Source organism: Oncorhynchus mykiss, chromosome 23 (genome assembly GCF_013265735.2).
Source record: "Oncorhynchus mykiss isolate Arlee chromosome 23, USDA_OmykA_1.1, whole genome shotgun sequence".
NCBI classification, from domain to species: domain Eukaryota; kingdom Metazoa; phylum Chordata; class Actinopteri; order Salmoniformes; family Salmonidae; genus Oncorhynchus; species Oncorhynchus mykiss.
In genome coordinates this window covers 30,683,217-30,707,704 of record NC_048587.1, presented here as the reverse complement: position 1 = coordinate 30,707,704, position 24,488 = coordinate 30,683,217, and the positions used below count along the sequence as shown (strand labels likewise).

Sequence of the window (24,488 nt, the reverse complement as noted above, 5' to 3'; positions counted from 1 at the left end):
CACAATAAAGCCCCGTGTACACTATCACGGGGTACCGCGCGGTGAAACACCCCTTCCCATTCATTTTCAGTGGAAGGAAAGTGGAGAGGGCGGGGGACCAGATAGCTCGAATGTGGCATGGGCCACACCGGCTTCCGTAGCCCCTCTGAGGAGACCCCGCGGCGGTAACCGTTTGATTGACGTAGGGAAGAAAAAGACAAGATCGGATTACAAGATGGCGGTCTCTGGATGAGAGTGAAGAGGCTGTCGTAGTTGTTGTGTTTTCAACGGTGAATTGTACAGTTAGCTAGCTAGAAATCCGGCATTCTGCGGGGAAAATAATAATCATCGTAATATGCTCGTGAATTGGCTTTACGTTTTAGCACATTATTGCAAAACATGCGGGTAGAAACAAAGTTTGAAGTTCGGGGATAAGAAAATAGCTAGGCAACTATTTGAAATAGTGAACTAGCTAACGTTAGATTGTCAGCTTTTCCGCTCAAGGTAACCATGTCGGATACTCGGCGGCGTGTGAAAGTATATACGCTGAATGAAGACCGACAGTGGGATGATAGGGGCACAGGACATGTCTCGTCTACCTTTGTCGAACGACTGAAGGGAATATCATTATTAGTTCGGGCCGAATCCGACGGTGAGTTGTTAGCTAACATATCTTATTAGCAGATGGTCAGATAGCTCGTCGCATGTTTGTTTTGTTCGTAACGCAGCTATCTAGTTGGCTGGTAACATTTAACAGGCCGCAAATCCAATAAATCAACATCGCTAACTAGTTTGCGAACAATCGGCGACTGTAACTAACTAACGTAAAAACACCAACTGAACTAGCTAGCTAACGTTAGTAGCGTAGTAACTGCTGCCGGCGTGAATTACGTTAGTTATTCTAGCCATCACACTATTGTGTGATTCTAGCTAGTTATTCTAGCCATCACACTATTGCTAATGCTAGTTGGCTACCGTTAGCTAGCTAATGGTATATATTTAACGTTGGCTAACAAATTTGAACGTTTACTTGTGTTAACGCTAGCTAATGTTATTGGTGGTTGGGCTTGAAGATCAAAAACAAATCATCAAAAGAAATTGCTTTAGGTAGCTCGTTAGCTAATTAATGTTAGCTATAAACGAATCAATAAACAGCTGTCTAACATTAACTAACATTATTTACTCAAACCAGCTTGTTAGCTAACTAACCTAGTTAGATGGCTAGCTAGCCAATGCTTGGAAGTAAAGTGTGGTTTAACTGACATGCTTTGTAATCCTGTTTTCCTTTCAATTATTTTATAGCTATTTTGGTACAGTAGCTAGTTAACCATCGGTACAGTTTAAAAGTACTATATCCAGCTAGTTAACTAACGTTACCTGGTCCAATGTTAGTCAGCTGGCTAGGCAATTAACGTTAACCAGCTAGTAAACTCACTTGGCTTACTCGGTAATAAATAAAGGAACATTTGCTTGCCAGCAAAAAACACACGTTAGCTAATTTATGGGTAGTTGTCCTTGTTTACATGCACAGTTCATGTCAGTAAAAGTGTGGTGTGCAGGTTTCAGCATTAAGACTGACAATTACAGTTACAACATCCGTCTTATTTGAAGAACATGTTCTTTCACACCCATGTGACTGAATTATCCCGTTCTGTATTATCATTTTGCGAATATTTAGGCATCAACTAATTATTTCATTAAAGGTGGTCCCTGCACAGGGACAGCTCAGCGGAAATTTCAGAGCGCCACCTGTAGTACTTGAGTATAGTACTCGATAAATCTCAAACTTTCATAAAAATACACATGCAAGGTACTGAATTAAAGCTACACTCGTTGTGAATCTAGCCACCAAGTCAGATTTGTAAAATGCTTTTCGGCGAAAGCATGAGAAGCTATTATCTGATAGCATGCACCCCCCCCAAAATACCAGCACAACACGTAAACAACAGATTTTGCGGTAGCCGGCGCTACCCAAAACGCAGAAATAAAATATAAAACATTCATTACCTTGGACGAGCTTCTTTGTTGGCACTCCTATATGTCCCATAAACATCACAATTGGTTATTTTTCCCGGTTAAATCCGTCATTGTATACCCAAAATGTCATTTGCTGAAGGCCAGTCTGATGCTGCAAAAAGCCCATTTACAAGACGCAACGTCACTTTTTAAAATTACAAAAGTCCCCTATAAACTTTTACAAATCACTTCAAACGACTTTTCTAAACCAACTTTAGGTATTAATAAACGTTAATGATGTATCAAATTGATCACGGGGCGATCTGTATTCGATAGCAGCAAGTCTGGAAATCATCGTCCATTTTTTCAGTTTCACAACATACTGTGGTGCGCCTCAAGAAAGGAGGGGCTTATTAGTGTAACCAAGGATAAATAAATCTGAAAATGACAGCAATGGCGACATCGTGTGGAAGCTGTAGGCGTTTACAGGGGGTCCTCATTTATTTTAGGTCGCCTTTAACAATACATTGAATGGCGGACGAATGTTTTTGTTTTTTTAAAACAGTTTTACCAGGGATTTTTACTCCTAAACACGTTCTGTTATAGCCACAGACCCGATTTAACCAGTTTTAGAAACTTCAGAGTGTTTTCTATCCACACATACGTATCATATGCATATACTATATTCCTGGCATGAGTAGCAGGACTTTGAAATGTTGCGCGATTTTTAACAAAAAGCTGCGAAAATTCGCATCATCCATAACAGGTTTTACGGTAGTGGGTAGCTAACTACATTCCCATTTGTCTTTTAGGCTCACTTCTTCTGGAGTCAAAAATCAGCCCAAATACTGCATATCAGAAACAACAAGTGAGTATTCTGCCTCTATAACGGGTTGGTTAGCGTTTTTTCGTCATTAGTCTTGTTCTGGAGGCAGCTGTGCAGTGGGTACTAGCTGGCACAGCCACAGTAATACTATGTCATTTGAAAGCTAACCTTAACCACACTGCTAACTCTAATGCCTAACCCTGACCAAAAAGCAAATGTTTGTTTTCATGAATTTTTACAATGTAGCACATTTTGACTTTGCAGCTGACCTATGGGGAAATCGCTCAGTTCTGCCTCCTGGACAAAGCTCATGACAATATGTCAACCTGTCTATAATGGACTGCTGTGTGTACACTGCCTTCAAAGTATTCATACCGCTTGACTTATTCCACATTTTGCTGTTACAGCCTGAATTCAAAAAAGCATTAAGATTATATTTTTTTCTCACCCATCTACACACAATATTCCATAATGACAAAGTGAAAAAATGTTTTTAGACATGTAAGCACATTTATTGAAAATTAAATAAAGAAATATCTAATTTACGGAAGTCAATACATGTTAGAATCAGAATTGGCAGAAATTACAGATGTGACTGGGTGAGTCTAAGAGCTTTACACATCTTGATTGGGCAATATTTGAATGTTATTTTCTAAATTCTTCAAGCTCTGTTAAATTGGTTGTTGATCATTGCTAGACAACTATTTTCAAGTCTTGCCATAGATTTTCAAGCAGATTTAAGTCAAAACTGTAACTCAGGAACACCCACTAAGCAACTTGTGTAGATTTGGTCTATTTTAAGGTGAATTTGTCTCCCAGTGTCTGGTGTAAAGCATACTGAACAAAGTTTTTCTCTACGATTTTGGCTGTGCTTAGCTCAGTTTCTTTTTATCCTGAAAAGCTCACCGGTCCTTAACTATTATGATGACACCCATAACATGATGCAGCCACCAACCACTATGCTTGAAAATATGGAGAGTGGTACTCGGTAATGTGTTCTATTGGATTGCCCCAAACATAAAACTTCAGACTCAAGTCAAAAAGTACATTTCTTTGCTATTTTTTTTATTACTTTTGTGTCTTGTTGCAAACGGGATGCGTGTTTTGGGATATGTTTTTCTGGACCGGCTTCCTTATTTTCACTCTTCTAACTAGGTTATTATTATTGAGTAACTACAATGTTGTTCCATCCTCCATTTTCTCCTATCACATCCATTAAACATCCATCAAACTCTAACTCAATTCCATTTTGACATTATGACTTACTGTGTGTATGCCTGATCTTTATTTAATCCCGTTTAAATTCAGGCTGTAACAAAAAAAAATGTGGAAAATGTAAAGGGGTGTGAATACTTTCTGAAGGCACTGTAACTTCAGTGTTTTCTTTGCTCTGTGGGTCATCCATTTCTAAAAGTAGCCTGTTTTAATGTCACATGCAAAATGACAGTGAAATGCTTTTATTGCAAGCTCCTAACCCAACAATGAAGTAAGCCTAATTGTTATCAATGTAGTGCTAAAAAATAAGGTAATAACACAAGAAAATAAGCTCTATACAGGGTTAGTTCCAATACCATATTTACAATATGTAGGAATACTGGAGTGATAAAGGTAGATATGTATATGGGTTGGTGACTAGGTATCAGCATGTATGATAAACAGAGTAGCAGCGGTGTAAATTATGATGGTGTGTGTGTGTGTAGTCAGTATAAATTAGTGTGTAGTAGGGGTCGGCCGATTTCAAATTTTCATAATATGTAATCGCCATTTTTGGACACCGATTATGGCCAATTACATTGCACTCCCTGAGGAGACTGCGTGGCAGGCTGACTACCTGTTATGCGAGTGCAGCAAGGAGCCATGGTAAGGTGCTAGCTAGCATTAAACTTATCTTATAAAAACAATCAATCTTAACATAATCAGTAGTTCACTACACATGGTTGATATTACTAGTTTATCTAGCTTGTCCTGCATTGTATATAATCGATGCAGAGCCTGTTCATTTATTGTTGAATCATAACCAGCGCATTCGCGGGGGGAAAAAGCACCGTCGTTGCACCAATGTGTACCTAACCATAAGCATCAATGCCTTTCTTAAAATCAATACACAAGTATAGCTTTTGAAACCTGCATATTTAGTTAATATTGCCTGCTAACATGAATTTATTTTAACTAGGGAAATTGTCACTTCTTCTCTTCGTTCTGTGCAAGCAGAGTCTGGGTATATGCAGCAGTCTGGCTCGTTGCGAACTGTGTGAAGACCATTTCTTCCTAACAAAGACCGTAATTAATTTGCCAGAATTGTACATTATTATGACATAACATTGAAGGTTGTGCAATGTAACAGCAATATTTAGACTTAGGGATGTCACCCGTTAGATAAAATACGGAACGGTTCCGTATTTCACTGAAAGAATAAACATTTTGTTTTCAAAATGATAGTTTCCGGATTTGACCATATTAATGACCTAAGGCTTGTATTTCTGTGTTATTATATTATAATGAATTCTCTGAGTTGATAGAGCTGTCTGACTGAGCGGTGGTAGGCAGCAGCAGGCTCGTAAGCATTAATTCAAACAGCACTTTTCTGCATTTGCCAGCAGCTCTTCGCTGTGCTTCAAGCATTGCGCTGTTTATGACTTAAAGCCTATCAACTCCCGAGATTAGTCTGGCAATACTAAAGTACCTATTAGAACATCCAATAGTCAAAGGTATATAAAATACAAATGGTATAGAGAGAAATAGTCCTATAATAACTACAACCTAAAACTTCTTACCTGGGAATATTGAAGACTCATGTTAAAAGGAACCACCATCTTTCATATGTTCTGAGCAAGGATCTTAAACGTTAGCTTTTTTACATGGCACATATTGCACTTTTACTTTCTTCTCCAACACTTTATTTTTGCATTATTTAAACCAAATTGAACATGTTTCATTATTTATTTGAGACTAAATTGATTTTATTGATGTATTATATTAAGTTAAAATAAGTGTTCATTCAGTATTGTTGTAATTGTCATTACAAATATAAATTAAAATCGTCCGATTAATCGGTATTGGCTTTCTTTTGTCCTCCGCGTTGAAAAATCATAATCGGTCGACCTCTAGTGTGTAGAGTCCCAGTAGTGTACACAGAGATGGTGCAAAAATGTACGGTTCAACTCAGTCTGTGTAGCCATTTTGTTAGCTATTTAGCAGTCTTATGGCTTGGGGATCGAAGCTGTTCAGGAGCCTCTTGGTGTCCGGCTTAATGCACCAGCACAGCTTGCCGTGTGGAAGCAGAGTGTAGTCTATGGCTTGGCCTTATGCATCTAAAGAATTCTGCATGTGTACAGTTGCAGTTAACTTGACACAATTATATATATATTTTTTTACGTTATTATGCAAAGACCAGATTTACAAATTTCATGTTAGGAAAATATGTTTTTTCAACTTGATCATGAGAATGGTTTTCCCCCTCTCAGGACACCCTGATTGTGTGGTCGGAAGCAGAGAACTATGATCTGGCCCTGAGTTTTCAGGAAAAAGCTGGCTGCGATGAAATCTGGGAAAAGATATGTCAGGTATAGTACCATGTTTATATGGTTTTGTAAGTCAGTGTAAGGTTTATGATACACTACTATGCTGTTTAGTCTTTTTACGGCATCTGAAAGCACACTTTGAACTACATAAACTACATGTCACTACTGTTGGTGACACATGTAAGTTAAACAACATCCTTTTGCAATAGAACATTGTCTAGAGCAACTGATTGTACCGTATTTGCTTGTTATTTGAAGCCCCAATACTATGAATAGCCATGTCTGTGCTTAGGTCACTGCTGCTTCTTTAGGGGGCAGTAAACAAACAAATTGTCTCTTACAAAACTAAGCCATTTAATAATTAAGTATAGAATATCATGTAACTGAATTTTCTCCTTAGCAATACGGGACTACAGTCTTTCTCTCAGTAGTTCTTACATGTGGCCCCGTGTCTAATTTCCTCCCCAGGTGCAAGGGAAAGACCCTGCGCTGGAGATCACCCAGGACCCCATCGATGAGTCTGAGGAGGAGCGCTTCGAGGAGATGCCAGAGACCAGCCACCTGGTGGAGCTGCCTCCATGCGAGCTGGCCCGGCTGGAGGAGATCGCTGACCTTGTGACTTCTGTCCTGTCCTCGCCCATCCGCCGGGAGAAGCTGGCCCTGGCCCTTATGAGCGAAGGCTATATGAAGAAGCTGCTGCAGCTCTTCCAGGTGTGCGAGGACCTCGACAACCGGGAGGGCCTACACCACCTGTATGAGATTGTACGTGGAGTGTTGTTCCTCAACAAGGCGGCTCTATTCGAGGTCATGTTCTCGGACGACTGTATCATGGATGTGGTTGGCTGTCTGGAGTTCGATCCGTCGCTGGTGCAGCCTAAAAAGCACCGGGAGTTCCTCACCAAGACGGCCAAGTTCAAGGAGGTAATCCCCATCACGGACTCAGAGCTGCGGCAAAAGATCCACCAGACGTACCGGGTGCAGTACATCCAGGACATCATCCTGCCCACACCTTCTGTCTTCGAGGAGAACTTCCTTTCCACCCTCACATCTTTTATTTTCTTCAACAAGGTGGAGATAGTCAGCATGCTGCAGGTGAGTTACTGCAAACCAACAGACCCCTCAGAAAATGTTATCTTCTATTTTGCTGTTCTTGACTAGAAATGGAGTGTAAGCAAATCCGTTTGTGTTGTCTGAACTGCCTCTTCAGCTCTGGTGTTTTCAGTTTAACAGGTTTCATTTTAGTGTGTTAAGTGAAGGTAATAAAGCACAGTCACTGATCTTAACTCACTACATATCACTTATAACTTTCACACCATTGTCAATGTAGATAATGTTGTTTTTCTGCTGGTGGTTTTATTTTCCTGTGAAAAGTATGGAACATTCCCTCCATCTTCACATTTGAACATCAATTGTAATCATTACATGTGATATTCTGCTGTTGTCATCAACCTGGAAAGGATTAACTTTATGAATGTATTTTATTTGACAGTAAAGGACTGTCATGAAATGTGATATGTTTTTGCCGCTTTTGTCTTCACTATTGTAAATCAATGCTTGTGACTTCTCTGAGGATTAGTTCTATATCAAACTGTTTCTTTGGCTCTATTGTTGAAAGGGTTTGTAGTTGATAGGGTATCTTCAATTTTAATCTAGGTATCTAATTTGAAATCAGCGCGATTTACGTTTTAAGTTCCCTTGTTGGCACTTTGCAATGTAATTATACATGTTTAGAGGTTCAAGAGGGACTTGGTTAGGGCTGTGACACTCATGAGATTTTGGATGATGGTTATTTGTCAGTAAAATGACCACAGTCACTGTTTTATAATCGTGCAAGGGGAAATACTATATATATATATATATATATTAGTGCCTTGCGAAAGTATTCGGCCCCCTTGAACTTTGCGACCGTTTGCCACATTTCAGGCTTCAAACATTAAGATATAAAACTGTATTTTTTTGTGAAGAATCAAAAACAAGTGGGACACAATCATGAAGTGGAACGACATTTATTGGTTATTTCAAACTTTTTGAACAAATCAAAAACTGAAAAAGTTTGAAATATCCAATAAATGTCGTTCCACTTCATGATTGTGTCCCACTTGTTGTTGATTCTTCACAAAAAAATACAGTTTTATATCTTTGTTTGAAGCCTGAAATGTGGCAAAAGGTCGCAAAGTTCAAGGGGGCCGAATACTTTCGCAAGGCACTGTATATATACACACACACACACACACACACCCACTACATGGCAAAGTATGTGGGCACCTGCTCGTGGAATATCTCATGTCCATTAATATGTAGTTGGTCCCCGCTTTGCTCCTATAACAGCCTCCACTCTTCGGGGAAGGCTTTCCACTAGATGTTGCAACATTTCCTCAGAGACTTGCTTTCATTCAGCCACAAGCATTAGTGAGATCAGACACCGATGTTGGGCAATTAGGCCTGGCTCACAGTCGGTGTTCCAATTGATCCCAAAGGTGTTCAATGGGTTTGAGGTCAGGGCTAAGGTCCTACATTTTGACAGTGTATGTGAGAGCAAAAACCAAGCCACGAGGTCAAAGGAATTGTGCGTAGAGCTCAGAGACAGGATTGTGGCAAGGCACAGATCTGATCAAGGGTACCAAATTATTTCTGCAGCTTTGTAGGTCACCAAGAACACAGTGGCCTCCATGCTTAAATGGAAGCCGTTTGGAACCACAAAGGCACTTCCTAGAGCTGGCCGCCCGGCCAAACTGAGCAATCGGGGTAGAAGGGCCTTGGTCAGGGAGGTGACCAAGAACTCTATGGTCACACTTACAGAGCACCAGAGTTCCTCTGTGGAGATTGGAGAACCTTCCAGAGGGACAACCATCTCTGCAGCACTCCAACAATCAAGCCTTTATGGTAGAGTGGCTAGACGGAAGCCGCCACTCTGTAAAAGGCACTTAACAGCCCACTTGGAGTTTGCCAAAAGGTACATAAATGAATCTCACCATGAAAAACAAGATTCTCTGGTCTGATGAAACCAACATTGAACTGTTTGACCTGAATGCCAAGCGTCATGTATGGAAGAAACCTGGCACCATCCCTACGGTGAAGCTTGGTGGTGGCAGCCTCATGCTGTGGGGATGTTTTTCAGCGGCAAGGACTGGGAGTTTAGTCAAGATCGAGGAAAAGATGATCTGAGCAACGTACAGAGATCCTTGATGAAAACCTGCTCCAGAGCGCTCAATACCTACTGGGGTGAAGGTCCTGACTAGTCTCCCAGTCATCTTATGTGTATACTGTATTCTATTCTACTGTTTTTAAGTCAATGCTCAATGAAATATTTGTCTTAATTCCATAATTGTACTTTTAGGTGTGTGTGTGTGTGTATTGTTGTGAAGTGTTAGATGCTACTGCACTGTTGGAGCTAGGAACACAAGCATTTTGCTACACCCGCAGTAACATCTGCTAAATATGTGTGTGTGTGACCAATAAAATTGGATTTGAGGTTCACCTTCCAACAAGACAACGACCCTGAGCACACAGCCAAGACAGCGCATGAGTAGCTTCAGGGCAAGTCTCAATGTTGTAGAGTGGAAGGGGGTTTGAATACTTTCTGAATGCACTGTGTGTATGTATGTTCAGTACCAGTCAAAAGTTTGGACACCTTCTCATTCAAGTGTTTTTATTTTTACTATTTTCTACATTGTATAATAGTGAAGACATCAAAACTATGAAATAACACATGGAATCATGTAGTAAACAAATCAAAATATATTTGAGATTATTTGAAGTAGTCATGTTTTTGCCTTGAGGACACACTTGACATTTTCTCAACCAGCTTCATGAGGTAGTCACAATTAACAATTGTGCCTTGTTAAAAGTTAATTTGAGGAATTTCTTTCCATCTTAATGTGTTTGAGCAAATCAGTTGTGTTGTGACATGGTAGGGGTGGTATACAGAAGATAGCCCTATTTGGTAAAAGGCCAAGTCCATATTATGGCAAGAACAGCTCAAATAAGCAAAGAGAAACCACAGTCCATTACTTTAAGACATAAAGGTCAGTCAATACAGAACATTTCAAGAACTTTGAATGTTTCTTTCAGTGCAGTCGCAAAAACCATCAAGCGTTATGATGAAACTGGCTCTCATGAGGACCGCCACAAGAAAGAAAGACCCAGAGTTACTTCTGCTTCAGAGGATACGTTCATTAGAGTTTACTGCACCTCAGAAATTGCATCCCAAATAAATGCTTCATAGAGTTCAAGTAACAGACACATCTCAACATCAACTGTTCAGAGGAGACTGAATCAAGCCTTCATGGTCGAATTGCTGCAATGAAACCATTACTAAAGGACACCAATAAGAAGAAGAGACTTGCTTGGGCCAAGAAACAGGAGCAATGGACATGAGACCGGTGGAAATCTGTTCTTTGCTCCGATTAGTCCAAATTTGAGATGTTTGGTTTCAACCGCCATGTTTTTGTGAGACGCAGAGTAGGTGAACGGATGATTTCCGCATGTGTGGTTCCGTGAAGCATGGAGGAGGTGACGCTGTCGGTAGCTTCGGGACAAGGTCCCGAGTCCATGTTACCACGGAGATGGGCTCAACCATGTTGGCTGCAGCCGTCTTCAGTCTGCTGTTTGTTCCACAACAGTTCTTAAACTGTCAATTTGTCTCCTTTCGTCTCTCCTTTCACATCCGAACCACCGATATAAAACATGCTTACTTTTACTGCTTTTGGCTAAGGTTTGGCGACTTCATAATGAAGTACGTAAAGTCCCGGTGCTTTTTCAACATGACCACAAACTGTGATGCAGTATTTTTCTTTTCTAAACTTTTTATCCCTGCCTTGCACTACAGGAGGATGAGAAGTTCCTAACTGAAGTCTTTGCACAGCTAACGGATGAAGCGACAGAAGACAGTAAAAGGCGGGAACTAGTAAGTTGAATAATCAACTTATTTAATTAAAAGCATGCAAATACTTAGCTTTAATGCAATAAAGGTTTCAGTGACACACTGTTCTCTGTTTTCCTTCCTCTTCACAGGTGAACTTTTTCAAAGAATTTTGTGCTTTTTCACAAACCTTGCAACCGCAAAATAGAGATGCTTTCTTCAAGACTCTGGCGAATCTAGGCATTCTTCCTGCTCTTGAAATAGTCATGGTATGAATGGTTTTACTACTGTATTAAATGTCTATTAAATGTCACAGGTTTTGCACATTTGTCCTAGACATTTTGATGTGACAAAGTTCTCTTGATCCCTTGAATGTGAAATACCATCTCAACTTCAAGGGCTACATCTTGGAAGCACGTCAAAATAAATGAAACAGTATGTTTCTTAACCCTGAACTTAAAGGTATTAAGTCAGTCCAGATTGCACCAGGCTCCTGAGCCCCTAAAGCAGGAGTGTTAAACTCATTCCATGGAGTGCCTAGTGTCTGCTGGTTTTTGTTTTTTCCTTTCAATTAAGACCTAGACAACCAAGTGAGGGGAGTTACTTAATAACAGAGGTGGGAAAGGTACTCAATTATCATACTCAAGGAAAAGTACAAGTAAATGCTATCCATCAAATTCCTTATATTTAGCAAACCAGACGGCACAATTTCCTTTACTTTTTTTGACAGCCAGGGGCACACTCAAAACACTCAGATGTAATTTACAAATGAATTATTTGTGTTTTGTGAGTCAACCAGATCAGAGGCAGTAGGGATGACCAGGGATGTTCTCTTGATAAGTGTGTGAATTGGACCTTTTTCCTTATACTGCTAAACATTAAAATTATAACTAGTACTTTTGGGTGTCAGGGAAAATGTATGGAGTAAAAAGTAAATAATATTCTTTAGGAATGTAGTGAAGTAAAAGTAGTCAAATATAAAGTAGTGATACCCCTAAAACGACTTAAGTAAAAAATACTTTAAAGTACTACTTAAGTACTTTACACCACTGCTTAATAATCAGTGACCTTATTCATGAATCAAGTCCAAGGGACGAGTGAAAACCCGCAGACACTCTGCCCTCAGTGGAATGAGTTTGACACATGTGCCCTAAAGAAACACCTTTATGGCGCTGAATGAGTTATTAGTTAGAGCACACTATCAGTGTGTGTCTCACCGTCTCCACAGGGTATGGACGACTTGCAGGTGAGGGCTGCAGCCACAGATATCTTCTCCTATCTGGTGGAGTTCAGCCCCTCCATGGTCCGGGAGTTTGTTATGCAGGAGCCACAGCAGACTGATGATGTAAGTATAGCATCAACCTTGTCATATAACTAGGTCTACATGAAATGTGACACTGGTGGGCAAATTTCTCTGCCACATCTAGGTGCCATATGGAGCTGTGATTATGTAAATAAAGGCATGATTATTTACCCAGTAAAATGTTACTTGTACAGTGGCTTGCGAAAGTATTCATCCCCATGGATTTTTTTCCTATTTTGTTGTCTTACAACCTGGAATTTAAATAGATTTTTTGGGGTGTGTTTGTATAATTTGATTTACACAACATGCCTACCACTTTGAAGATGCAAAATATGTTTTATTGTGAACAAACAAGAAATAAGACAAAACAGAAAACTTGAGCGTGCTTAACTATTAACCCCCCGAAAATCAATACTTTGTAGAGCCAACTTTAGCAGCAATTACAGCTGCAAGTCTCTTGGGGTATGTCTCTATAAGCTTGGCACATCAAGCCACTGAGATTGTTGCCCATTCTTCAAGGCAAAACTCCTCCAGCTCCTTCAATTTGGATGGGTTCCGCTGGTGTACAGCAATCTTTAACCTCTTCAGTCTACCCCCTACTTTTTCGAACATTCTGTTAAAAATCGCGCAACATTTCAGCGTCCTGCTACTCATGCCAGGAATATAGTATATGCATATGATTAGTATGTGTGGATAGAAAACACTCTGAAGTTTCTAAAACTGGTTAAATAATGTCTGTGACTATAACAGAACGTGAACAGCAAGCGAAATCCCAAGAAAAACCTGGTCACAAAAACCACAGAAAAGTATTAATCCGCCAGTCTCTGAATTGTTTATTGCAAGCAAAAATATATAGCAGGGAGCTTGCAGTTCCTACAACTTCAAACGTCATTTTCATTGACAAAAATCCTTTGTGTAATGACAAATAGATCCTTCATTTCGTCCAGCATACAGCAATCGATTTTGGAAGAGAGACAAAGGACATCGTTTTCTTGAGTAGCTGCTATTGAATACAGATCGCCCAGTGATCAATTTGATCGCTTATTAACGTTTACAAATACCTAAAGTTGGGTTACAAAAGTAGGTTGAAGTGTTTTGTCAAAGAATATAGGCAACTTATATAATTTTAAAAAATGATGTTGCGTGTTGGAAGGGAGCTTTTTTCCTGAACCAGACAGGCTATACAAATTGATATTTTGGGCATACATGGACAAATTTAATCGGGAAAAAGACCCAATTGTGATGTTTATGGAACATATAGGAGTGCCAACAAAGAATATCATCAAAGGTAATGAATGTTTTATATTTTATTTCTGCGTTTTGTGTAGCGCCGGCTACGCTAATTATTTTGTTTACGTCCCCTTCAGGTATATTGGGGTGTTGCATGCTATCAGATAATAGCTTCTCATGCTTTCGCCGAAAAGCATTTTAAAAATCTGACTTGTTGGCTAGATTCACAACGAGTGTAGCTTTAATTCAATACCCTGCATGTGTGTTTTAATGAACATTTGAGTTTTAACGAGTACATTTAGCATTTAGCGTAGTGCATTTGCATTTCCAGGTGTCTAGATGAGACATCTGCGTCTCGGGTAGGAGCAAGAATTAAGTCATACCACAGATTCTCAATTGGATTGAGGTCTGGGCTTTGACTAGGCCATTCCAAGACATTTAAATGTTTCTCCTTAAACCATTTGAGTGTTGCTTTAGCAGTATGCTTAGGGTCATTGTCCTGCTGGAAGGTGAACCTCCGTCCCAGTCTCAAATCTCTGGAAGACTTAAACAGGTTTCCCTCAAGAATTTCCGGCAGTCCCTGCCGATGGAAAAACATCCCCCCAGCGTGATGCTGCCACCACCATGCTTCACTGTGGGGATGATGTTCTCGGGGGGATGAGAGGTGTTGGGTTTGCACCAGAAATAGCATTTTCCTTGATGGCCAAAAAGCTAAAATGTAGTCTCATCTGACCAGAGTACCTTCTTCCATATATTTGGGGTGTCTCCCACATGCCTTTTGGCAAACACCAAACATGTTTGCTTATTCTTTTCTGGACACTCTGTTGTAAAGCCCAGCTCTGGAGTGTAGGGCTTAAAGGGGTCCTATGGACAGATACTCCAATCTCCGCTGTGGAGCTTTGCATCTCTTTCACGGTTATCTTTGGTCTCATTGTTGCCTCTGATTAATTCCCTCCTTGCCTGATCCATGAGTTTTGGTGGGCGGCCCTCTCTTGGCAGATTTGTTGTGGTGCCCTATTTTTTCCATTTTTTTAAATAATGGATTTAATGGTGCTTCGTGGGATGTTCAAAGTTTCGGATATTTTTTTAAAACCCAACCCTGATCTGTACTTCTCCACAACGTTGTCCCTGACCTGTTTGAAGAGCTCCTTGGTCTTCATAGTACTGCTTGCTTAGTGGTGTTGCAGACTCCGGGGCCTTTCAGAACAGGTGTATATATACTGAGATCATGTGACACTTAGATTGCACACAGGTGGACTTTATTTAACTAATTATGTGACTTCTGAAGGTAATTTGTTGCACCAGATCTTATTTAGGGGCTTCATAGCAAAGGGGGTGATGCACGCACCACTTTTTGTTTTTAAAATTTTTAGAAACAAGTTATTTTTTTCATTTCACTTATCCAATTTGGACTATTTTGTATATGTCCATTACATGAAATCCAAATAAAAATTGCATTAAATTACAGGTTGTAATGCAACAAAATAGGAAAAAGGCCAAGGAGGGCGGTGTACTTTTTCAGGGCACTATAAAATGCGTATTGAACTGTTCTTTATAATAGGTGTTATGTTTACCCAAGCATATATTTTTTGGATCTTTTTCAGCGATTAGATGTTTAGGATGTTCAAGGTTTCCTGTAGGTGTTGCCGCTCAAAGTTCCTCTCTGTGTGCATTAGGATGTGCTGCTGATCAACGTGGTGATAAAGCAGATGATCTGTGACTCGGACCCTGAGTTGGGGGGTGCTGTGCAGCTTATGGGGCTTCTACGCACATTGATCGACCCAGAGAACATGCTGGCCCCCACCAATGTAAGACCCTATCCGATCTCTCACTCACTCAGTCACTCACTCAGTCACTCACACGCAGTTCTGTCATAACACTGGGTGTAATGATTATTGTACAAGAATGCAGAATTATACCAAACTTTCATACATTTTAAAGAACTCTGCAATATGTCAGCATCACTATCTAATCGACTTCTTACTTTGAATCCCATTAGAAAACAGAGAAGACTGAGTTCCTCAGCTTCTTCTACAAGTACTGCATGCAGGTCCTCACAGTCCCTCTATTGGCCAGCACTGTAGATGAGAAGAACTGTAAAGGTGAGCAGGGGGGGACTCTTTGATCTAAATGGATGTATGCATTGCGTGTATGGTCTCATGTCGTGCTTGAATGGGTGTGTCTAGGTCCAGCTGTATGTGGATATGCATGGCTTTATGTTGGACAGTATAATGGCGCCAGAGGGGATGGGCCCCTGACCAGTTGTGCTTGTGAGCTTTGTTTGCGCTGATCCTAACTCGTTTTTATACCTAATGTTTGGCCATTTCATATGACCGAAAAGAGCTTCTGGACTTCAAAACAACGATTACTAACCTTGATTTGGATGAGGACTTCTATTTCAACCAATCGGAGGTGAAGGACATAACGCCCAGACCAGGCCCATATCCCCGTAACTGGTGGAAGCAGCGACTATAGAGGTCGGTGTTCGGGATATCTAACCTGACTGCAACGGCGAGTGGACAAGTCGCCATTACCCTACGTTCTATTGACAAATGTGCAATCATTGGAAAATAAACTGGATGAGCTCCATTCAAGACTATTCTATCAGCGTGATCTGAAGAACTGTGATATGCTATGTTTCACTGAGTCTTGACTAAAAAAGGACATGGAAAATATAAATCGAGCTGGTTTTTCTTTTCATTGGCAGGACAAAACGTCTGCATCCGGTAAGCTTGTCGCTTTGTCAACAAGTTGGTCCCCGATCTCTAATATTAAGGAAGTCTTGAGGTTCTACTTGCGTGAGTTAGAATAGCTCATGATAAACTGTAGACCCCACTATTTACCAAGAGTTTTCCTTTATTTTTCATCGCTGTCTGTTTACTACCACAAACCTGATGCTGGAAAGAACACTGCACTCAACGAGATGTGTAGCGCCCTATGCAAAAAAGACAACAAAAAAAAATTCTCGCCCAGATGCAACGCTCCTAGTAACCAGGGATTGTAATGCAGGAAAACTGAAATTAGTTTTACCTCATTCCTACTAGCAAGTCTCCTGTGCAACTAGAGGCAAAAAAATAAAAACTCTACATCACCTCTACTCTACACAAAAAAACCTCTCCCTCGCCCTCCATTTGGCAGATTAGACCATAACTCCATCCTCTAAATTCCTGCTTACAAGCAAAAACTCAAACAGGAAGTACCAGGGATGAGCTCAATACGGAAGTGGTCCGATGAAGCAGATGCTAAGCTACAGGACTGTTTTGCTAGCACAGATTGGAATATGTTCCAGGATTCATCTGATGGCATTGAGTTTACCACATTAGTCACTGGATTCATTAATAAGTGCATCGACGACGTAGTCCCCACAGTGACCGTACGTACGTACTACATGTACCAGTCAAAAGTTTGGACACCTACTCATTCCAGGGTTTTTTTTTTTTTTTTTTCTTTTACTATTTTCTACATTGTAGAATAATAATGAAGACATCAAAACTATGAAATAACACAGAATCATGTAGTAACCAAAAAGGTGTTAAACAAATCAATATATATTTTAGATTATGCAACTTAGCCACCCTTTGCCAGCTTTGCACACTCTTGGCATTCTCTCAACCAGCCTCACCTGGAATGCTTTTCCAACAGTCTTGAAGGAGTTCCCACATATGCTGAGCGCTTGTTGACTGCTTTTCCTTCACTTTGCGGGCCAACTCATCCCAAACTATCTCAATTGAGTTGAGGTCAGGAGATTGTGGAGGCCAGGTGCATTACTCCATCACTCTCCTTCTTGGTCAAATAGCCCTTACACAGCCTGGAGGTGTGTTGGGTCATTGTCCTGTTGAAAAACATATGATAGTCCCACTAAGCGCAAGGCTGATGGGGTGGCGTATCGCTGCAGAATGCTGTGCTAGCCATGCTGGTTAAGTTTGCCTTGAATTCTAAATAAATCACCGACAATGTCACCAGCAAAGCACCATCACACCACCACCTCCATGCTTCACGGTGAGAACTACACATGTGGAGATCATCCGTTCACCTACTCTGCGTCTCACAACGGTGGTTGAAACCAAAAATCTCAAATTTAAACTCATCAGACCAATGAACAGATTTCCCCCGGTCTAATGTCCATTGCTTGGGTTTCTTGGCCCAAGCAAGTCTTCTTATTGGTGTCCTTTAGTGGTGGGTTCTTTGCAGCAATTCGACCATGAAGGCCTGATTCACGCAGTCTCCTGAATAGTTGATGTTGAGATGTGTCTGTTACTTAAACTCTGAAGCATTTATTTGGGATGCAATTTCAGAGGCTGCTAACTAATGAGCATATCCTCTGCAGCAGATGTAACTCTGGGTCTTCCTTTCTTTTTCGTTATGATGGACTGTTAATTATCTTAGCTTATTTGAGCTGATCTTGCCATAATATGGACTTGGTATTTTACCAAATGGGGCTTTCCTTTGCTTAAAGGTTTTTTTTGATGGTTGTGGTTGTATTAATTTCACTCTCCCAGATTGTTTGTTATATTTATTTCTGGCATTGAATAGGTCAACTTTTGTATTATGGGGGATAGTAGATTGACATTGTCTAGTGATTTTGCTGTCCGTTAGGCCTACTCATCTTGTTGGCTGACGAAAAGTAAATGTTGACAATTCTTCCAATATCTTCAATATGCGACTCTGAATTGGATAAGGATGCGTATGGTTGCGTCCCCAATGTGTCTTTCTTCACTTGTGGCCTGTGAGAAGGACCCAATCGCGTGACGGGCATTGGCTAATAAGAAATTAGCTTTCTGAGGGAGCCATGTGAGTGAGAAGTGCTTTGGAGCATGCAGCCAGGAGAAGGGAATTCTAATGAATGATTATATTTAGCCCAAGGGCACAACATCCACTGTCCACAAAATGCATGGATTGTTTTAGGGGGCATTACCGCCACACAAAGTGGGTGCAGCCGGGAAATTTGAAGCATTATCAAGTGCTTGTCAAATTGGGAATGAGACTGATGAAGTGTGTGCAGCAGAGCTCATGCCTTTCATGTAACTTTTTTTCAAATCGTCACTAGTCGCATCATGCAGCCATAGAATTTATTGAAAATCAGAACATATAGCCCAAAGTTTGCATCACAACTAAAGTTATATTAGTAAGTCTAAATTAAGCATAGAGAAGGACCTGTTTCTTTGTTAACCACTCAACACAGAACGTTTTTTATTGAGTAGTGTTCTATTGTATTCGTCATACTATAAAATAATGCCACAGAATTCTAATTGCTAAATGAGCTAGTGTAGCACACAGCCATATGGCATAAGGACAACTCCTTATGCTATTCTGCTCTTCTGAAAGACTACATTTTCTTCATGTTTCTTTTGACCTGTCTAAAATCATGGATTTATTAGACATTATAAAATGTAGACGTTCCAAATGTCATCATCAGTGGTTTGTAGGCTATGCATGAAAGCCAGGAGATGCTAAATGTGTTTGTCAATTTAATGGTAAATTACCGTGAGACCTGCAGTTATTTGCTTGACAATCACTGGCTGACACAATTTAATGACCGCCACAGCTTAGGTAGGCCTGATCACTACTGATGATGAGATGTCAGTGATGCCAAGACAACAGCCTCTCCCTCAACGTCAGCAAGACAAAGGAGCTGATCGTGGACTACAGGAAAAGTGGAGACGGTTGAGAGCTTCAAGTTCCTCGGTGTCCACATCATTAAGGACCTATCATGGTCCAAACTAGGGGTTGACCGATTATGATTTTTCAATGCCGGTACCAATTATTGGAGGACCAAAAAAGCCGATACCGATTAATCGGCCGATTTTAAATAAAATAAAAATAGTTTAAAAAAAAAAAATGTGTTTGTAATAATGACAATTACAACAATACTGAATTAACACTTATTTTAACTTAATATAATACATCAATAAAATCAATTTAGCCTCAAGTAGATAATGAAACATGTTCAATTTAGTTTAAATAATGCAAAAACAAAGTGTTGGAGAAGAACGTAAAAGTGCAATATGTGCTAAGTAAGAAAGCAAACTTTTCAGTTCCTTGCTCAGAACATGAGAACATATGAAAGCTGGTGGTTCCTTTTAACATGAGTCTTCAATATTCCCAGGTAAGTAGTTATTATAGGACTATTTCCCTCTATACCATTTGTATTTCATTAACCTTTGACTATTGGATGTTCTTCTAGGCACTTTAGTATTGCCAGTATAACAGTATAGCTTCCGTCCCTCTCCTCGCTCCTCCCTGGGCTCGAACCAGCAACACAACGACAACAGCCACCACATCGAAGCAGCGTTACCCATGCGGAGCAAGGGAAACAACCACCCCAAGGCTCAGAGCGAGTGAAGTTTGAAACGCTATTAGCGCGCGCTAACTAGCCAGCCATTTCACTTCGGTCACACCAGCCTCATTTCGGGAGTTGATAGGTTTGAAGTCATAAACAGCGCAATGCTTGACGCACAACGAAGAGCTGCTGGCAAAATGCACGAAAGTGCTGTTTGAATTAATGTTTACGCCTCTGCTTCTGCCTACCACCGCTCAGTCAGATACTTAGATACTTGTATGCTCAGTCAGATTATATACAACACAGGACACGCTAGATTATATCTAGTAATATCATTAACCATGTGTAGTTAACTAGTGATTATGATTGATTGTTTTTCTAAGATAAGTTTAATGCTAGGTAGCAACTTACCTTGGCTTACTGCATTTGTGTAACAGGCAGTCTCCTTGTGGAGTGCAAAAGAGAGAGAGGCAGATCGTTATTGCGTTGGACTAGTTAACTGTAAGGTTGCAAGACTGGATCCCCTGAGCTGACACGGTGAAAATCTGTCTTTCTGCCCCTGAACGAGGCAGTTAACCCAGTTAACCCCACTGTTCCTAGGCCGTCATTGAAAATAAGAATGTTCTTAAATGTTCTTAACTGACTTGCCTAGTTAAATAAAGATTCAATAAAGGTGTAAAAAAAAGAAAATTGGCGCCCAAAAATACCGATTTCCGACTGTTAAGAAAACTTGAAATCGGCCCTAATTAATCGTCCATTCAGATTAATCGGTCGACCTCTAGTCCAAACACACCAACACAGTCATGAAGAGGGCACAACCACACCTCTTTCCCCTCAGGAGGCTGAAAAGATTTGGCATGGGCCCTCAGATCCTCAACATTTCAGCTGCACCATTGAAAGCATCTGGTACTGCTTGGAATGGCAAATGCTTGTCATACAACACTGGGGCCCAGCTCCCTGCCATCCAGGACCTCTATATCAGGCGGTGTCAAAGGAAGGCCCTAAAAATTGTCAGACTCCAGCTACCCAAGTGACCGTGTTCTCACTGTCACTGCGCGGCAAGTGGTACCGGAGTGCCAGGTCTGGGACCAAAAGGCTCCTGATTGGCTTATACCCCAAAGCCATAAGACTGCTGAACATTTAAACAGTTACCCGGTCTTTCTACTTTTCACCCTCCTACCTACATGTACATAGTACGTCAAACAATCACCTAACCAAACCTACATGTACATATTACTTAATTCTCCCCAACTACTTCATTTCCCAGTACACTGACTTGGTACCAGTACTCCTTGTATATAGCCTCGTTATTGTTATTTTATTGTGTTACTATTTACTTTGTCTTTGTTAGTTTTCTTTTTAAGTGCATTGTTGGGAAAGGGTTTGTAAGTAAGTACAGTGCCTTGCGAAAGTATTCGGCCCCCTTGAACTTTGCAACCTTTTAATTAACCTTCTAATTTTGCACGCCCAATTTTTCAGTTTTTGATTTGTTAAAAAAGTTTGAAATATCCAATAAATGTCGTTCCACTTCATGATTGTGTCCCACTTGTTGTTGATTCTTCACAAAAAAATACAGTTTTATATCTTTATGTTTGAAGCCTGAAATGTGGCAAAAGGTCGCAAAGTTCAAGGGGGCCGAATACTTTCGCAAGGCACTGTATTTCACAGTAAAGCCTGCACTTGTTGTATTCGGCGTATGTGACATAAAATTCTATTCGATTTTGACAGGCCATGATGTCTTTGTTGGGATCGGTGTTGTGTTAAAGACTTAAGCATTTGTAAGACTGATATTCATTGCTTTTACTGTGTCTTACAGATCTGCAAGAGGGGTCCACCAAGATCAACCCAGTGTGTCCTGGTATGTAATCATACATTGATACTCCCAATCATAATTCTAATTTATATAAGTGTCTCTTTCCCTATTGTAAATGCATGTTTATGTCTTTCAGATAATTTCCAGACAGCCCAACTCCTGGCTTTGATACTGGAGCTGCTGACGTTCTGTGTAGAGCACCACACGTACCACATAAAGACCTACATTATGAACAAGGACCTGCTGCGACGAGTTCTGGTGCTAATGAACTCTAAACACACCTTCCTTGCGCTGTGTGAGTCACTGGGAAACACTAAGGAGGGGATATGGGTACAAGAATAGTGGAAGCACCAAGAATTGACATACACATTCTGTATGTCAGTAGACTGAATTTGTTTATTCATAATTGAATGATTTGAATGAAGCACATCATGATAAAACCCAAAGGTTTGGACCCTTGGCTCCTGGGTGGAGCATAATCATTGATATAACTTAAATGTACTGCTTGTGGTGTAAATAGATGCAATATGGCGTTTCCTCAACTCCTTTTTTCAATGTGTTGATTGTACTGATTTCTGTCTTTTAACAGGTGCTCTGCGCTTCATGAGGAGGATAATTGGGCAGAAGGATGAGTACTACAACCGCTACATTGTCAAAGGGAACCTGTTTGAGCCAGTCATCAACACTCTGCTGGACAATGGAACTAGATACAACCTCTTAAACTCAGCCATCATTGAACTCTTTGAGTTCATCAAAGTGGTATGCCCATATTCACATTTTAACATGTCTGTTTACCATTTTACCACACGTATACACCCTAATATCTATCTATCTCTACAGGAGGATATCAAGTCCCTCATAGCACACATTATAGACAACTACTACAAAGCACTTGAATCCATTGAATACGTCCAGACTTTTAAGGGCTTGAAGGGCAGATATGAGCAGGAGAAGGACCGACAGACTCTGAGACTCAACAGGTCAGTAAAGGCATCATCTCCCGAAGACATGGACAACTAGAATAGAGTGGAGAAGTTGATTTGTGGTTTGTTAAAAGTAATCTTGACGTTATTCAAGCAGATATCGTAGGGATGCCCGAACGCTGGACGAGGACGAGGATGAGGAAATGTGGTTCAATGAAGATGGAGAGGCTATTGAGAAAAGCAGGCCTGAGGAAGAGTTCCCAGAGAGCTTTGGAAAGTATATGGAAGCAAAAAAAGGTAAGTGCCTCCACTCTGCTCAGTGTGTGTGTGTTCAACCCCACAACTTGTGGAATGGTATGTTCACACTATGTATTTCCATCTCTTTGCAGTTAAAGAGAGTGACAACAAAGAGAACTTCCCAAAGCGGACCCCAACTGGCAGCTTTAAGTTTACCTTCTCTCATTCTGCAGGGGCTGCCAACGGAACCAACGGTGCCAACTGCAAGCCAGTCACCTCTCCCACCTCCGCCGCCAGTCCCAACGGCTCCCCCGCCAAGTCGGCAACGCCACCCGCCACCCCGGTAGTCAAGGTGAGCTTTCCCTGTCAACTGCCATTCTAGTTGCCAAGGTGAGCCATATCCTCTTTTTACCTGTCAATCTGTAGTAAAATGCCCCATCTGCCTGCCACCCCAGTAGTCAAAATTATCCAAACCTCAGGGTTTAGTCACTTGAGTTCTGTGACCTGTGTTCTTGTTGACAGACTGCGATGGTCGGCCTTGTAGACTACCCTGATGATGAAGACGAGGAGGACGAAGATGAAGAGCAGTCCCCACGGAAACGGCCCCGTCTGGGCTCATAAGCCAGTGAAGTCCCCTGGTCTTGGTCCGCTGTGCCACTGTCACAGTCCACTGGACAGAGACCACTCCCGCCGTCCTACCCTCCCAGCCCACTCCTACGCCCCCCTACCTGGCCTGTGGACCAGAGAGGTTGATCAGTGCCAAGGTTTCCCTGATGCTCCGGCAGGGACGCAGCACTTCACGCAAACCTCAGCCGCTCTACAAAAGGGGGAGCAGGGGCTAATGGGAGAGCCAGTCATGCTAGCAGGACTAGCCGCTTAGTAATGGAAGCTTGATTGGCTGACCCCATAGAACTGTTAATTTGGGTTGGGTGGAGAGAACTAGGCAAAATGAGGGTTAACAGAAAAAACTAACCAACAGAAAACAAAGTTGCTTAGTTCCGAGGAGCAGGACTCGACCGTCGAAGCTGGGGCTGCATTGCCGAGGCTCACACACACCTACATCAGCCAGGAGTCCTGTATTCATGAGTTTATTAAAAGTACTGTACAGTTATTTTTCTTTTTAATAATTTGCCCCTTGAGTGATTTTAAAAGGGTAGAGCTATACCTGCCAGTGTATTGCTTTTGCACAAATGGTGGGATCACTGTTCACCCTTTTAATTCAATTATATGATTCATTGTATAAAGCAAGAGTTGCAATGCTGGTTTTAAAATAACATGTATTAAACGGCAGTAAAGTCATTTTTGCAGCCCACTGAGAATGTCTAAAGTCTGTGTGTATTCAGTGGCTTTGACTTACTGTGGCTCCCAGAGGTGTCTTTGTTAAGAGAAGTCATTCTTCCAGCAGATATATGTATCCTTTTTTTAAAGGACACAAGCCCTTCTCATACTAGTGTTCCAGTTCAGTACTCATGGATTGAGTTGATTTTGTTGCTAGCCCAGTCCCTGTGGGTCAGAGCATATTTAAATCCTAAATTGCAGCAGCAGTGTTTTAGGCCAGC

At 41.0% G+C, this 24,488-nt stretch overlaps 1 protein-coding gene across 3 annotated transcripts; it reads left to right on the top strand.

Annotated features, from left to right (window-relative positions):
- Positions 1 to 87: 87 nt before the first annotated feature.
- On the top strand, positions 88 to 24,248 carry LOC110502561 (serine/threonine-protein phosphatase 4 regulatory subunit 3). 3 transcript variants are annotated; one of them, XM_021580680.2, is made up of 16 exons: positions 88 to 631; positions 2,748 to 2,803; positions 6,226 to 6,324; positions 6,751 to 7,374; positions 11,111 to 11,188; positions 11,296 to 11,412; positions 12,372 to 12,488; positions 15,353 to 15,484; positions 15,676 to 15,778; positions 21,773 to 21,814; positions 21,906 to 22,064; positions 22,359 to 22,528; positions 22,610 to 22,749; positions 22,850 to 22,989; positions 23,082 to 23,281; positions 23,452 to 24,248. In XM_021580680.2, exons 1-16 carry the CDS (start codon positions 490 to 492, stop codon positions 23,548 to 23,550), a joined length of 2,418 nt encoding a protein of 805 aa, XP_021436355.2. In that variant the 5' UTR covers positions 88 to 489; the 3' UTR covers positions 23,551 to 24,248. The 3 variants fall into 3 exon arrangements, with proteins under 3 accessions (XP_021436355.2, XP_021436357.2, XP_021436356.2); XM_021580682.2 differs by having other exon boundaries at positions 23,163 to 23,281; positions 23,452 to 24,241; XM_021580681.2 differs by having other exon boundaries at positions 23,082 to 23,319; positions 23,452 to 23,581.
- The last annotated feature ends 240 nt before the right edge of the window (positions 24,249 to 24,488 follow it).